This window comes from Acinonyx jubatus, chromosome X (assembly GCF_027475565.1).
Source record: "Acinonyx jubatus isolate Ajub_Pintada_27869175 chromosome X, VMU_Ajub_asm_v1.0, whole genome shotgun sequence".
Taxonomy (NCBI): domain Eukaryota; kingdom Metazoa; phylum Chordata; class Mammalia; order Carnivora; family Felidae; genus Acinonyx; species Acinonyx jubatus.
Window position 1 is genome coordinate 37,652,785 of NC_069389.1, and position 17,050 is coordinate 37,669,834.

Genomic DNA, 17,050 nt, shown 5'->3' on the forward strand with positions numbered 1-17,050 from the left:
TCCCCTGAATCCCTCACTCCATGCATTGGTATTGCCTTCCATCTGTAAGGTTCCTATACCTGTGTCACCTCGTTTGAGTTACCTCGTGATCCTATGGCTTAATAAGCATTTCCCCCCATCTCACAGATGAAAAAACTGAGGCTCAGAAAATTTAGACACCAAAGTAAGGCTTTCTGGCTCTTGAGCTCAGGGTTCTGGGGGTTATATCACAAAGTTCCTTATTCCACGGTCAGAAAGTCAACTTGTAAATCCCTTAAAATTTTTTATTTTATTTTATTTTTTATGTATACAAATTGTTTTAATGTTTATTTATTTTTGAGAGAGAAGGAGAGAGAACACGAATAGGGGAGGAGCAGATAGAAAGGGAGACACGGAATCCAAAGCAGGCTCCAGGCTCTGAGCTGTCAGCACAGAGCCCAACGTGAGTCTTGAATCCTTGAACCTCGAGATCATGACCTGAGCTAAAGTTGGACACTTAATCTACTGAGCCACCCAGGGGCTTCCATTTTATTTACTTTAGAGGGAGAGAGCATAAGTGGGTGAGGGGGCAGATTGAGAAAGAGAGAGAATCTTAAGCAGGCTCCATGCTGAGCATGGAGCCCAAAGCGGGGCTTGATTCCATGACCCTGGGATCATGACCTGAGTCTAAATCAAGAGTTGGACGTTCAGCCGACTGAGCCACCCAGGTGCCCCTAGAAATCCCTTTTAATAACCCGTTCTAAGGTATGATAAAAATCACCTTACCCTGATAAGCTCTGAAGTCCTAACATGCCACTCAGACGGTAGGGGCTCCTCTGGACGCGGGCAAGGTCCTGTGGGGTGCCTGGGAGCCGTATGTGGTCCCTTTCACCAGGGTGGCTTCTTCTCTTCTCGTGGACCCTGAGCCATAGATCTGGGGTGCCTCTGGCCTTCAGTGAGCGTTTGACTCCTGACCAACCCCCCAGACCACCCCAGTTAGGCTCAGCGGGCTCAGCAGATGAGTCCCCTTATTATGTTAAAATACTAAGTCTACAGCACGGTTTGGAATAGTTGGCTGTATATTCTTTTTGTTAATTGATTGATGTGAACTTACTCGTCAAAGTATGACCCAGATCAGAGTATTTTATTTTATGCCATTATGTCCTGCTTGGTTTAAAGAGAAAAAAGAGAGAGGATTTAAAATAATTTGTAAGCTGTAGAAGTCAGGGTAGAGATGAAAAAAAAAACCAAACCAATTAGGTATGAACAGGAAAATGGTAATGGGCATGTGCTCATGATAGAAATTCTGTTTGATCATAGAAATGAAGTAATACAAGAGGGATTACTTGTTTTCTTCTCTAAATTCCAGTTATACGTAGGTTTTTTAAAAGCAGAGAGACTAAAATTGTTCATATAGTCTCACATTGGTCTATCAAGTATTTAGTACAAAGATATATGGACATAGCTTGTAAAAAAAAAACAGGTTTTAGTAACTTCCATTCATTTCCCCCCTCCATTTTTAAAAAAAGATTTATTTATTTATTTTCAAGAGAGAGAAAGCATACGTAGAAGAGGGGCAGAGAGAGAAGGAGGAGCCTTGATGTGGGGCTCAAACCCACAAACCGGGAGATCGTGACCTGAGCCGATCTCTTAACCAACTGAGCCTCCCAGGCACCCCTCCTCCTCCATGTTTAAAAGACTTCATTTATTTCTTTTGTTTAAAGGAAAGCATAATGACAGAAATCACTCTTAAAGCCTTGTAGTGTTTAGAAAGCTAGGTCAGCATTAGCCATTTTCTCTCAAAGCCTCTTTTCTTTTTCCTAGAAACTTTCAGGGATAAATCTCAGATGTGGTTTGTAGAGAGCGAACCTTCCACTCGGTTGAAGCGACAGCCCAATACATAGCAAAGTCAGGTTAATGACTAGATCTTTTTCCTTCCATTTTTTTCCCCTTTTTTTCGTTATTTTCCCCCACCCCCTCTTTTTTTTTCTTTCTTGAAAAAATCATGGTAACATACACATAACATAAAAATTGTCTTCTTAACCATTAGATGTACAGTTCTCCAACATCAGGTAAATTCACATGTTTGTACACCCATCATCTGTACCGAACATTTTTCATCTTTTTGCTATTCATTTTTAATAGAGGGCGATTCATGACAGCAATCCTTTTCCAACCATTCATTGAGAAGTAGCCCAGAGTTGCCCTCTGTGACTCAGTGAGCTGGCTTTCAGTGACAGCACAGAAAGGGGATTAGGTCAGACACAAAGGATTTCTCTAAGGCTGTGGAACTTTGCAGTCACCCCCCTCGAGTGAGGCTTGGGCATTGTGGGTAATGGCAGAAAGCACCTTGTGAGTGGAGGGGTGCCTGGGTGGCTCAGTCAGCTAAGCATCTGAGTTCACCTCAGGTCCTGATCTCGCAGTCCGTGGGTTCGAGTCTTGTGTCGGGCTCTGTGCTGACAGCTCAGAGCCTGGAGCCTACTTCGGATTCTGTGTCTCCCTCTCTCTCTGCCCCCTCCCCTGCTCACACTGTGTCTCAAAAATAATGAATAAACATTAAAAAATTAGAAAAAAAAAGAACCTTGTGAATGGAATGAAACCTCGCATAAGCAGCTTCCTCGAGAGAAATTGCTCTTGTCTCCTTGATAACTCAGCTCTTGGAGGTTTTGAACTTTCAAGTTAGAATGTGGTTGCCAGTGCGAGGTCAAAAAACATCTCCTTTTTCCTCCCCCCTTCTTGCTTTCTACCTCTTCCCTATTTCCCCCTCTGTAGTCCCTACCTTACCCCAGAGCACAAGTCTGCTGTCCCAGCCAAAAGACTTAATCATCCGTCCTGAGGTTTCAAACTTTTGTACAGTAGCCTTCTCTAACAGTTGAAACCGGAGACACCCTTTAACGGCCTATAAATCCCATACCTGGTCCATTCTGGGTACTTCCTGAAGAAGGGAAGTTCCATTGTCACATGGATACACTGACCCAGCCAGAAACTTTTTGTTCTCATTGCCCTGTCCTGCCATTTAATAGGATCGGTGCTGTTATATAGCCCTCTGTTTCAGATGTGGACTCTAAGCTTTTTCTTTTGTTTTTCCCTTAATTAATTAATTATTATTATTATTTTAATGTTTGTTTAGTTTTGAGAGAAAGAGAGACAGAGTGTGAGCAGGGGAGGGGGCAGAGAAAGAGGAAGGCACAGAATCGGAAGCAGGCTCCAGGCTTTGAGCTGTCAGCACAGAGCCCGACGCGGGGCTCGAACTCGCAGAGCCAGAGATCATGGCCTGAGCCGAAGTCGGACCCTTAACCGACTGAGCTACCCAGGCACCCTAAGCTTTTTTGCTTCTGTGTCAAGGTCATTGAATGAATACCTTTTGAAAACTGGGTGGACTGCAGAGTTTTAGTAAGTGACAGTTTTTCTTAAGAGATAAGAGAAAGTTGTAAGAATGCAAGTATTTCGTTCAAGGTCCTACAGAAGTGAGTGAGAGAGAAACAGGCAGGCAGAAGCCTAGTTGATAACTAACCTAAGCGAACACAGAACTTGAAACTGAAGAGACAAATAATGATAATAATGTGGATACTTCTATTTGAGCAGCCCAGTACTGTTTTCATGGCACTTCATTTTATTGTTTGCTTTTTGTAAAGGGAGGGACAGAGAGAGAGAGAGAGAGAGAGAGAGAGAGAGAGAGAATCCTAAGCAGGCTCCACACCCCGTGCAGAGCCACACTCAGAGCTCGATCTCTCAACCTTGAGATCATGACCTGAGCCGAAATCAAGAGCTGGATGCGTAGCCGACTGAGCCACACAGGCACCCCAGTGTTGAGTATTGTTAAATGTAATAAACACTCTGATCCCAAAAGCTGTGGAACTGAGTCCTTTCCATTTAAAGGACTTTTCACATGTCATGTTTTTCAAACAGAGAGACTGATTCCTGATCTACTAGTCCATTTCCTTTCCTTCCTACAGCACTTGTGTAATTTGTCAGACTCCAGTGATACACAGGGAACCTTAGGCCGAGATTTAATTCTCTGTGCTTGCCTACTAAGTACCCGGTGGCCTAGTTTCCACAGCCATACCCAGTAGGTGAATGTCTCTACAAAAAATCTCAGGCTTCACAGCTGATGGGAAGAAATCACCATTCTGCCCACACTTGCTACCCAGCAAGTAGTCACAAAAGTTGACCCTGGGGCACAGATGTGGGCACAGTCGCTAATCTACATACTTCTTTGGGCCAAAGAAATCCTGAGTGTCTGTGACTTTCCCCAATTTGTAGATTTTTATTTGTTTATCTTTTATTTTTTTTAATGTTAAAAAAATTGTTTATTTATTTTTGAGAGAGTGTGAACGGGGGAGGGGCAGAGAGAGGAGGAGACACCGAATCTGAAGCAGGCTCTGCGCTGTCAGCAGCAAGCCAGATGTGGGGCTCGAACTCAAAAACTGTGAGATCGTGACCTGGCCGAAGTTAGACACTCAACCGACTGAGCCATCCAGGCGCCCCCAATTTGTAGGTTTTTTTAGAAATCCTTTTCCGATGTTCAAATGTGGGGGAGATTGTGCTAAGAATCTAAAGGCTTGTGGTCCCCTCTCCTTCCCATGTCTCCACCATCACGATCACAGGAGACATCACTACAGGAATCCCATGCACCACAGTCGCAGGGGTGCGTCTGCCCAGTCACTGGGATACACAAGATGAATGCACTCAGTTAACCCCCAGTCTGGCAGGAAGCTCTGCTTTGCCCTTGACCCTCTCGACCTGCTCCGACGTACTTTCTCTTTGTACTGCCCTGTTCCGTGGGGCCAAGTCCCAGGCTCGAGATTCAACAACAGAGCACTTGCAATTTAACTAGACCAACAAGTGATTTCATTTTATTTCTCCTGTTTGACTCGTTGTTGTGGGATGACGGACGCACGCTCTTGTTCAGGAAACGCACACATGAGAATATCTTCCCATTAGTATCATTTGGAAAATAAATCCTCTGTTTTTCAGAGCTCTTCTTTCTAGCCCATGTTCTCCCATGTTCCCTCAGGCCCCTGCCAGTGCCAGCCAGAATAGGAAGAAAGAATGCCAAAAGTGCTTTGCAAAAGAGGGTGTTTCTTGGTCAGATACGTTTTGGTAATGTTCCGTGTCCTAGCCTTGTCTTTGAGTGCCGAGATGTCCGTTAGCAAGTTAGGGGTCCTATGAGGACTGGCAGAAAAAAAAAAATTAAACATAAAAAAGCTATTTAACTCTAAGCCAGAGTTTCCCAGATCCATGACCATGGAACCCATTTTCATACAGCACCCATAAAGAGCATCAGAAATGCTCACATAGGAAATGGTTTGAGAGATTTCCATCTTTTTCTCTTCCCTTCAACACCTTACACATAGGGAGTTCTAGTAAATTTGATGGTAATATTGATTATGGCTATTTTAGAAAAGGTATGTACATGGCATTGATCATTAAAAATCAGCACTAAATTGGCATTCATTAGAAGATTTTGTCTGAAGAGAGGGGGGCGCCCGCATGGTTCAGATGGTGGAGAAGGGACTCTTGATCTCGAGGTTGTGAGTTTAAGCCCCACGTTGGGTGTAGAGATTACTTCAAAATCAAATCTTTTAAAAATTTAAAAAAAAAAGAAGATCTTGTCTTAGGTGGGAAAGGAGGAAGCCATTTGGGTAGAAAGAGGCTGGACCCTTTCTGGAGCCTGGGAGAGCTAGATGTGATAAGAGATGGGTTGTAAATGCAAGAATTGTATTTCTCCCTTTTAGTCCTCCCTTTAACGAGCTTTTCTCAGAATGTTGGAATGTACAAGGGAGTGTAAGAGATATAAACGTGTGTGAGGCGCAGTCTTTCTAAGGTGTGTTGAAACTCGTTGGGAAAGTTCTTACGTAAATCAGTTTATTTTTTAATTTTTTTTTTTAATGTTTATTTATTTTTGAGACAGAGAAAGACAGAGCATGAACAGGGCAGGGGCAGAGAGAGAGGGAGACACAGATTCTGAAACAGGCTCCAGGCTCCGAGCTGTCAGCACAGAGCCCGATGCGGGGCTCGAACTCACGGACCGTGAGATCATGACCTGAGCCAAAGTCGGACGCTTAACCGACCAAGCCACCCAGGCACCCCTAAATCAGTTTAATACAATGTAGAAAATGGCGAGGTGCCACGGCAGCCCTAGTCTGCCAGTGGAAGCAGAAGTGGTTTCTGATTTAGGCAGCTAGGTGGAATCTTTGGGACCATGTTTCTCTCAGATCAGTGTTTTCTCATACCTGCAACCGCCACATCTAGAAAGCACGTCCTGTTAAGCTCCTGGTGGAGGGTCCAGCTCAGTGGCACTGCAGATTCAGTTTTCCTGACATGGAGACCAAGGCACAGAGGGGAAGGGCAGGGGAGTCCAGACCAAGATCCTGGAGTCATGAACTCTAGCTGCCAGGCACCAGCTGGGATTAAACAAATTATACACGTACACACACATAAATATATGCCCATATACACCCACTTATATATTACAGATCTAATAGATATGTAATGTGGACTTCCGAATATCTTCAAAGACATAGTGAACTTGCTAAATTCAGCAAAAGCAGCCCAAAGTTTTTAACCTGTGATGCATCTCACTTATAACAATCGCAAGACTTTAACTAGGAGCAGTGAAAACCAAGAGAAATCAGACATGAGATCCGGGCATAATAATAGTCAAGCAAGTAAATGATTTTTTAAGGAAAAGTATAAGAGAAAATAAATATTAATGAAGGAAATGGGCAACCGCAACAGAAAGTATCATTTCTTTTAGTATTTTTAAGTAAAGTTTAATGAAAAGAAGGACTAAAAAGAAATGGCTTATGGGGTGCCTAGGTGGCTCAGTTGGTTTCGTGTCTGGCTCTTGATTTCGACTCAGGTCATAATCTCATGGGTCATGAGTTTGAGCCCCACATTGGGGTCCATGCTGACAGTGCAGAGCCTGCTTGGAATTCTATCTCTCCCTCTCTGCCCCTCCCTCACTTGTGTGCACTTGCATACTCTCTCTCTCTTTCTCTCTGAAAATAAATTAAAAAAAAAAAAAAGAACCCAAAGATCATGTTGTAGAAAGTTCTTGATACATTTTGACCTATGGTATGGTTAGAACATACCAAATTGGGGGACAAATCTTCTTAAGGCCTGGCCAATAGTAATCATATACCTGAGAGCTGATAGAGTCTGTGTAGCCAATGTGATGGATTCAGAGCAAACAGAAGTGATTTGTTAGTTTTCATCTTTGTGTCATTAAACATAGCAGTGTCTTTGTTATCTTTCAACCTGTAAGTACCTTCAGATCTACTCTCCACCCTTCTCCGCCCTACTCTGCACCCAGGGAAGCAGACCTGTAAGGGCAGAATCAACTGGACTCCCTTGCCCAATGGCTTTGGGTTGGTTTGGAACATGGCACACTGGTTAGGAGAGTAAGATTGGATTATTTATTGTCCTGCCCCTGTGCATATGATGTGCCACAGTCTAGCTATGAGCTACCTTTAGCAGAAGTATATAGGAAAGAAAATTCTGGGAAATCCAGTTCAGCTTGGACAAGTCAACACCTTACAAAACCACCACACCCTCTCTTTCCGTTATCACTTGTTCAGTGGGCCCGCATAGCAAAGTGGTCATGGCAGCAAAGATGGAGACGATGTATGTACTGAACAACATGACCATCCACTCAACAAGCCTAATTTGACTTTGGCCATTATCAGTCATTAGGGGAACGCAAGTCAAAACTACCTTGAGATACCGCTGTGCACCCACCCGGATGACTAGAATCAAAAGGATTCACCAAGGGTTGGTGAGGAAATAGAGCTGTTGGAACTCATATATTATGGGTGGGAATGTAAAAAGGTGCTGGTGTTTTGCAAAAGAATGGAGAGTGACTGTTAATGACTAAGGGTTTCTTCTTAGGGTAACAAAAATGTTCTAAGGTCACGTGTGGTGATGGATACGTGACTTTGTGAATCTGCCAGAGCCCGTGGAATTGTACACTTTCAATGGGTGGAGTATTGAGTACATGAATTATGTTGTAATAAAGCCGTTCTGGAAAAACAGCCACTCATCCTCACAGTGTAACATTTTCATCTTTTTTTCTAACTGCCCGTTTCTCCTCAGTTCATGGCTTTTGTGGAAGAGGAAAACATTTTTCGAATGCTCTGTCAATTGGCTTTACTTACCCAAGAGGCTACTAATACAACACAATACTGCCATCCTATTTAATGGGTCTCGTTTTAGATTATTTTTTTCCTTTTTTTTTTAAAGAATTTATTTTATTTTTAAGTAATCTCAACACCCAACATGGGGCTTGAACTCACAACCCCAAGATCAAGAGTCACATGCTCCACTGACTGAGCCAGCCAGACCCCGCCTAGGTGATTTTTTTTTTAAGTTTATTTATTTATTTTGAGAGAGAGAGAAAGTATGCTCACGGAGGAGCAAAGACAGAGAAGACAGAGAATCCCAGGCAGGCTTTAATGTCAGCACAGAGCCCAATGTGGGTCTCAAACCCACGAACTGTGTGTGAGACCATGATCTGAACCAAAACCAAGAGTCAGACGCTTAACCGACTGAGCCGTTCTGGCACCCTTGATTTCTTTATTTAAAGCATTATTGTGTACTGTACAAAACAAACCAAAATCGTTCTCTTATAGGCTTGTCGCAAAACAGTGGGACTAGAATAGTGCCAAGGAATTCATAGGGGTTGGGCAGACTTGTTCCTAAACCATTCTAGAACATATCTGTTTATTTTCAAGATGATTAAAAAAATATTTGGCAGCTTTCCTCGGTGGCCTGTGATCCTCTTTAATAACACCCACTTCCTTTTGTTTAACTAAAATAATAAAAGTACAGAGAGATGAAACTTTCCCAACAAGGTTGCCAATCAGTAAATGTTATTTGCTTACTCTAAACTTGCTTTATCTTCCAGGACTAACAATAAAGAATGATGTGGGAGCCGTAAACTGCCATCTCGTGGCAATAGTCTCTTGTTATTACGAACATCGGTAGATGAGGGATGTGGTTTCTCAAAGGGACTTAAGTATTTTGGGCACGGTTCCAGGGACATTGTGTTCTTCTCGACCTCAGCCATTTCTGCTGTGTCAAAGACACTGTGCTTTGGAGATGAAAGGCCACTTTAGAAGGGGTGGAAAGCTCCAGAGTATAGGTACAAAATGGACTTGACCTTTACTCAAGATTTTTTCCCTTTCATTTCTAAGGAGCGGTAGCCATTTGGAAATATTGAAAAAGGGCGGACATCTTTGTGAGAAAACAATACAATCACATTTAAGAGAGTGAGAAGGTCTGGTTTGCAGGCCATTCTCTCAATCAAGAGACAGCTCCACTCCCTGCCATTGCCGTTGAGTTTAGAAGCAGGCCGTGGAGGAAATAAGCCTTCTAGAGCTTTCTGAGAAAGGCAGAGGTGACATGTAGGTGCCTGTGCCCATATATATGAACTTCTTTAGTGGAATAAGAGCAGAGACAGCACCTGGGTGGCTCAGGCGGTTGAGCATCCGACTTCCTGCTTGGGTCATGATCTCGCCGTTCACGGGTTCGAGCCCCTCGTCGGGCTCTGTGCTGACAGCTCAGAGCCTGGAGCCCGCTTCGGATTCTGTGTCTCCCTCTCTTTCTGTCCCTCCCCTGTTCACGTTCTCACTCTCTCTCTCTCAAAATAAATAAACATTAAAAAAACAACAGAGAAGCCAGACAGGTGCCCCTGTTGAACTATCTTTATGATACTTTTCTCAATGTCCCCAGATGATTGAGCATGTTTGTTTTTATAAAAAAATCATTTTTTTCAAAGGAAAGATCAGCTTCATATGAGACTATTACTTTAGTATAAACACATTTTACCGAGAAAAATGTAGATTTTTCCTGATTTCAATTAAGGGAAGAATTGTAATGAGAACCAGCTGTTCTGAAGGTTGCCCATGAGCTGTTAAGCCCAGTCTAACTCCTTTTCATAGCTGGTTTTGCGTTCTGGGTAAAACGTCTGCCTATTTTCCTCCAAACATGCTTCAGCATTTTTCAGGGTTCACCCTGTTTCCTCAACAGTCAGCTAATACCCCCGAGCTTCTTCGTCTCCATCTGCATTCCTCAGAAACATAAAAAATGTGTGTGGAAGATTTCTAAACTTTCACATTTCCCAAGTTGTCTTTCATTTAGTTGGAAGGTTAAGATGTCTCTATCTCCACATTCTGTTGACCACATAGGAGGCCAGAAAGCCTAATGTTTATGAGTAAAGAGTCTTTGGGAACAGGACATTTCTGCTCTACTATTTTCTAGCTCATATCCCTGGGCTTTAGTTTCCTCATTTATAAAATGGAAATAGTAACAGGGCTTCCCTCCACAGGGTTGGGGAGAGAGAATGCATACGAAGAGCTTAGCCAGGGCCTGGCATGGAGAAAGATCTCAATGAATGTCAGAAATAATGGTGGTGATATGGGCGGTGGTGATGATAAAGGTTTGGAGTCTCGAAAAGTCGCGTTGCAGCATAACAACATCGCATTTTTCAGATAAGAAACCAGATCACATGATCTGCCAAGGTTGTTTGAATTTGCTACTGTGGCAGGCAAAACTAGTTATCACTTAATGGCTGCCGTATATTGTTACTCAGTTAAAGTGTGCGTGCACGCATCCATGTGCAAGTGTGTGCACATGAATGCAAATGCTGTTAGGTCTTGCGTCCTTTCCCTGATGGTCAAGAGTTTTGCTTTGGCTACCTCCTACCTTTTGAAATCCAACACAGTTATGGGGCACCTGGGTGGTTCAGTTGGTTAAGTGTATGACTCTTGGTTTTGGCTCTGGTCATAATCTTGTGGTTTCGGGAGTTCAGGCCCTGCGTTGGGCTCTGTGCTCGGAGCACGGAGCCTGCTTGGGATTCTCTGTCTCCCTCTCTCTCTGCCCCTCCCTCACTTGCACTGTGTCTGTCTCTCTCAAAATAAATAAATAAACTTCCAAAAAATTTTTAAGTCTAACACAGTCCTTAATATTGTACAGTGCATACAATAGGCTTTCTGCAAATACTGAGTATGTTTTTATTTGATAAAAAAAATAGGGGTGCCTGGGTGGCTCAGTCGGTTGGGCGTCCGACTTCGGCTCTGATCTCGCCATTTGTGGGTTTGGGGCCTGCGTTGGGCTGTGTGCTGACAGCTCAGACCCTGGAGCCTGCTTCGGATTCTGGGTCTCCATCTCTCTCTGCTCCTCCCCCATTTGCACTCTGTGTCTTTCTCAAAAATGAATAAACATTAAAAAAAATTTTTTAAATCTCATGCAAAATTGTATTAGTAGATGACATTTTGATCTTCTGGATGTTTTATTTTAAAGGAACTAAATTAAGAAATAAGACCTTAGAACATACCTAGACCTGGTCTCTTTTTCCCAAGGATTCACTCTTGCCTCACGCTTGCGTTTACACAGCGCAGGGCTTATCATGCAGTTGAGATGAAATAAATGGCGGCTCATCAATCGCTGTCTTTGTGTTAGAGGTCTTGGTACCAAGCAATAAAAAGCAACTCGGGCCAACAAGAGAATCATCGAGAGCCTGGAGGGCCACACTTGGGAATAGGCAGAGATCAGGGGAGCTCTGGCAAGTCAGAGGCAGGAACCACAGCCATAGCGTTTAGAGCAGGAAGCATCTGCACAGCATGCTGCCATGGGAAAGAAGAACCCATAGTCAGCTTCCTTCTGTTGTCGGGCGACTCGTTCCAGGGTCAGAGAGTGTGTGATTGGCCCAGCTCAGCCTGGCTGCACCAGGAGCCAGGGTGGGTGGAGAAAGGATCTAGCCCATTGCCTGCTATACTGGGGGATGATACCCAGGAGGAGAAGCAGTTTCCCAAAAAGAAACCAGGATAATACTTGAAAGGAAGTGTGGATGCTGAGCGACCAAGAAATGTCAAATGCCCATTGTTCCGGGTTCTCCTATTTTGACTCTTCAGGCACGGTCGCTGGTCTAGCCAGTCTCTTTATTTCGCCTGTTTGTTTTTTTTTAAATTTTTTTTTTAACGTTTATTTATTTTTGGGACAGAGAGAGACAGAGCATGAATAGGGGAGGGGCAGAGAGAGAGGGAGACACAGAATCGGAAACAGGCTCCAGGCTCTGAGCCATCAGCCCAGAGCCCGACACGGGGCTCGAACTCACGGACCGCGAGATTGTGACCTGAACTGAAGTCGGACACTTAACCGACTGTGCCACCCAGGCGCCCTATTTCACCTGTTTGAACCCTACAGTACAGTCTCAGATATTCTGCTTTGTGGTTCCAGCCCTCTATGTGGTCCAAGGTCCTCTATGTGTGTCATCATCCTGGTCTCATCTGAGTGGGAACATCGTTCCAAAGAGATTAGATAGAAACTCAAGGGTTGAGAATGTTGCGGCATCGGCATTAGATATTAGGATGAACTACCTTTCTTTATTTTCTCTCTATAAGCAGAAATAAGTTCACAGGTATTATTGCCTATAAGTTGAAAACTAGTAACACAGCCCCAGGGGGAATTCTGCTAATCTAATTGAAATTTGGGGCTGGTGTAGGCAAAATGTTATTTACTTTCCATCAAAGGTGATGCTTTTTGTAACAGTAGAGGATACTGTTAGTTTGAAAATGGCTCTCAGGTTGGCTTGGTTTTGTCTTTTAGAATGCCATCCTATTTTAAGGTATTATCCTTTGCTTTTGTCTTATAGGGGAAGACTTATCCTTTTCGGGGCGCCTTTCCTCCGGTGTGGAATCCTGTCGCGTATTTGGATTACAACAATCTGTGGCGGACAATGGATAACATGGGGAAGGAGGTAAAACATGTGTTCGGCTTACCTGTGACCTGTTACTAAAATAACAATAGCACCTGTTTCATATCCTTCCAACAGCGCAGGGAACATGGCTCTGGACATTAGTGCGTGTCATTTCCACTTGTGAGGAAAATGAGTGCTGGGGGTTATGTCGATTTGCCCAACACCACACGGCAAGGGAACCAGGATTCAAATGCATTGAATTGTCATGCTCTGATTGTCATGCCTGTGTGCTTCTAGCTCTATGCCACGTGAGAACTCATGTGACATATTCTTGCCACGTGTCCTGCTCGTAGTTGTCTTACTCATGTGTGATACCACTTTAGACAGTAAAGGAAAGAGGGATTTGTTCCCCCAGAGTATTTTTACCTTGTCCCAAGCTCTCATACTTAAATTGGGGACTTAATGATAACTATGATCAACATCATCATAATTTCATATTAATTTATGTATACATTTATGTGTAATTCCCCCCCTTTTTTGCATAATAGTAATAATAATTATTATTTTGGCAACAGCATTAAGGCATAGAATCCAAAGACCTATCCATCCCAACCCCATCACTGTCTATAGTAGAATTTTATGACAGTCACTCATTCCGACACAGACACAGAGGCTGGATTTAAGGGGTGCTTCTCAAAGCTTCTTGGTGGGGCAGTAGGCAGTAACCAGCACACCTTTGTGGGCCCTTCTTCCTCTGCAGATTCCAGCCGATGCACCATGGGAGGCCCCACATGCTAAGGAATGGGACAAGATGACCATGAAAGAGCTCATCGATAAAATCTGCTGGACAAAGTAATCCTCGACTATTTAAAATTCACTTTTTTATCTTTTCTTTGGATCTTCTCTGTCCGATCTTGCACTGTGGTGTTTTTGTAATCAGCTGGAGGAAAAAAGTTACGAGGATACCTAATGATCTTTCAGTCAGGAGCAACTTTGGGGGGAACTTCAGACACTTCAGAGTGGGTATGAACATAAAAGGAACCTAAAATAATAGAAAAAGTGGAGGCGAAGGAAGTAGATTTTTTTTTTTTTTTAAATGAAAGGGCTGTGTGATTTGCAGTAAAGCAAGTAGTTGTGTACTCAGATTCTGTAGTGGTCAGCTACAGAAGCAATTTGGGAAGGTATCAAAGTTAATTCCCTACAGGTATAGAAAAATACGAAACTGAAGGAAAGCTGGTCTGTGTTAATGAGAAATAGAAATTTTCTAACGTTTTCATCGAGAACCTGTGTCATTAGTTGAGTTACTTACAAATCATTTAGTCAGCTTTCTGGGGCTGCTATCTGAAGGCACTATACCAACCTGTGGGAAATGGCAGGGAATTTGTGAGGCATGGCCCCTAAACTCACAGAGGGAATATTCTTCTAGCAGGAGAGACTGACATTATACACATAGTTTCATTATGTTGCAGGAGTGACTGTAACAGGGAACTTGACCTGAAGGTGAGGGAGAGATTCCTAGATGCAGCAGTCTTTAAACATAAACCAAGGACTTAGGGCATCAACTGAAATGAGTCACAGTGGATGAGAGGAGACAGGAAAGGGTGGGTGGTATGGGGGACAAGGTATCTTTCAGGAATGCCACATAGTGGATAGGGGAGAGAGAGAGGAAAGATGGATGGTGTGGAAAGAAGGCTCTTCCAGAAATGAGCCTTAGTATTGGGGGATAGACAGGAAGGGAGGATGATGCGGGAATATGTTATCAACAAGGGATGTGCCACAGTGAATGGGGGGAGACCAAATGGATGGATGGTGTGGGGATGGCATATTCCAGGAATGAACTGTAACAGATGGGGAGAGTAGGAAGAGTGGATGCTGTGGGGGAATGGTATCTTCAAGGGATGAGCCACAGTGGAAGGGGGGAGAAATGAAAGGTGGACAGTATATGCAGATGGTGTCCTCCATGAATGAGTCACAGTGTTTGCTGGTAGACAAAAAGGCTGGATGGCGTGTGGGGGGATGGTATCTTCCAAGAACGACCCAACTGATGGGAGAAAGAGTAAGAATGAAATGTGTGAGGGGATGGTATCTTTCGGGTATGAGACACAGTGGACTGGGAGAGACAAGAATGGATGCTTGGTGGGATAGTGTCTTCCATGAGCAAGCTTTATGAGGCACAGTGGATAGTCTGTAGGAGTGATATCTTCCAGGAATGAGGAAGGATGGATAGTGTTGGTAGTTAGTATATTCAAGAATAAACCGTAGTGTGTGGTAGGAGACAGGAAGGTGGGATGGTGTGGAAGGATGGTATGTTCCATGAGTGAGTCATAGTGAGTGGGGGGAGACAGGGAAAATAGACGGTGTAGGAATATGGTATATTCAAGGAATGAGCCATAATGGATGAGGAAGGGCATGAGAGATTGATGGTGTGGAGGATGTTATGCCCCAGGAATAGGGCCTAGTGGATGGAGGGGGAGTGGCGGGAGACAGAAATGGTGGATGGTTAGTGGGGGGATGGTATCTTCCAGGAAGCAATCACAGTAACTGGGGTAGGGGCTGATGGGAAGGATAAATGGTGTAGGGGATTGTATCTTCCAGGAATGAGTTATAGTGACTGTTTGTGAGAGACTGAAAAGGGTAGATGATGTTGGAGCATATTATCTTCCAGGAAGAGCTATAGTGATGGGGGAGATAAAGTGAATGGTGTGTGGGGATGGTATCATCTAGGAATGAGCCACAAGGGTGATGGGAGACAGGAAGGATGGATGGTGTGTGTGGGGGGGGGAGGGGTGCGGGTAGGGGGGTATCTTCCAGAAATGCCCTATGGAAAGAGAAAAGACTGGAAGAGTTGTTGACTGGATGGTATCTTCCAGGAAGGATCGACAGTGGATGGGGGGAGATGGGAAAGTTTGGATGGTGTGGGGAGTTGGCATTTTTCAGGACTGAGCCACAGTGAGTGAAGAGAGACTGTAAATAAGAATGAATGGATTGGTGGGATGGTATCTATCTTCTAAGAATGGGCCATTATCCATGGAGGTAGGAAAGGGAGGAAGGTTTGAAGGAATGGTATCTTCTAAGAATGAGCCACTGTGGATGGGCAAGACAGGAAGGATGGATGGTGTGGGGGGCATGGTATCTTCCAGAAATGTGCCAATTGATGGGGGAACATTGGAAGAGCAGATACAGTGAGGAGCTGGTATCTTCTGGTATTGAGCCACAGTGTTTAAGGGAGACAGGAAGAGTGAGTGGCTGGTGGGGAAATTATATTTTTCAGGATAGAATCACAGTGATTGGGGTGGTGAGGGTAGGGTTGGGGGCGGGAAGGTGATGTGGTAGTGAGATAATTTTCTGGAAAGGGTAGCTGAATGATAAGGGGGATGGTATCTTCCAGGAATGAGCCACATGGGTAGGGGGAGACAGGAGGGTTGATGGCAGGGGTGGGAGTGATGGTATCTTCCAGGACTGAACCACAGGGATGGGGAAGAGTGGATGGTATAGGGAGATGGTATTTTCAATACTGAGCCATAGTACATGTTGGGGGATAGGAAGGGTGGATGGCCCATTTTATGATGGTATCTTCCAGGAAGGAACCACAGTGACTCAGGTGTGTTGGAGGGGGGTGCATAGGAAGGATACATGATGTAAGGGATGGTATTTTTTGGCAATGAGCTACATGTCTGTGGATGAGAGACAGGAATAGGGATGTTGGAACATGCTGTCTTCCAGGAATGAGCCATAGTGGATGGAGGAGACAGGAAAAGTGGATGGTGTGAGGGGATGGTCCCTTCCAGGAATGAGCTACCTTGCTGTAAGAGGAGACAGGAAGGGTGCATGATATGCCTGTTAAGTAACTCCCAAGAATGAGGTGCAGTGGATGAGTGTAGACAGTATCAGGGAGTGATGTTAAAGGATGGTATCACAGGAATGAGCGAGGTTTAAGGGAGATACGAAGAGTGAACATTGTTAGGGGAATGGTATCTTCCAAGAATAAGCCACTGTAGATAGAGGAGACTGGAAGGATGGATGGCGTGACGGATGGTATCTTCCAGCAGTGAGCCACTGTGGAGGATGGGGGAGACGGAAGGATGGATGGCGTGATGGGTGGTATCTTCCAGGAGTGAGCCGTTGTGGATGGGGGAGACCAGAAGGATGGATAGTATCTTCCAGGAACAAGACACTGTGTATAGGGGAGACTGGAAAGATGGATGATGTGATGGTTGGTATCTTCCAGGAGTGAGCCACTATGGATGGGGAAGATTGGAAGGATGGATGGTGTGGTGGATGGTATCTTCCAGGAGTGAGCCATTGTGGATGGGGGAAACTGGAAGGATGGATGGTATCTTCCAGGAGTGAGCCACTGTGGATGGGGGAGACCAAAAGGATGGATGGCATTAT

The 17,050-nt window shown here is 44.3% G+C and overlaps 1 protein-coding gene across 1 annotated transcript in view; it reads left to right on the forward strand.

Annotated features, from left to right (window-relative positions):
• Positions 1-17,050, forward strand: part of LOC106972520 (amine oxidase [flavin-containing] A) — a 71,548-nt gene that overhangs the window by 34,686 nt on the left and 19,812 nt on the right. The window contains exons 4-5 of the mRNA XM_015069510.3: positions 12,614-12,718; positions 13,419-13,510. Coding sequence (XP_014924996.3) covers positions 12,614-12,718; positions 13,419-13,510 — 197 coding nt within the window. The remainder of the gene's footprint in view (positions 1-12,613; positions 12,719-13,418; positions 13,511-17,050) is intronic.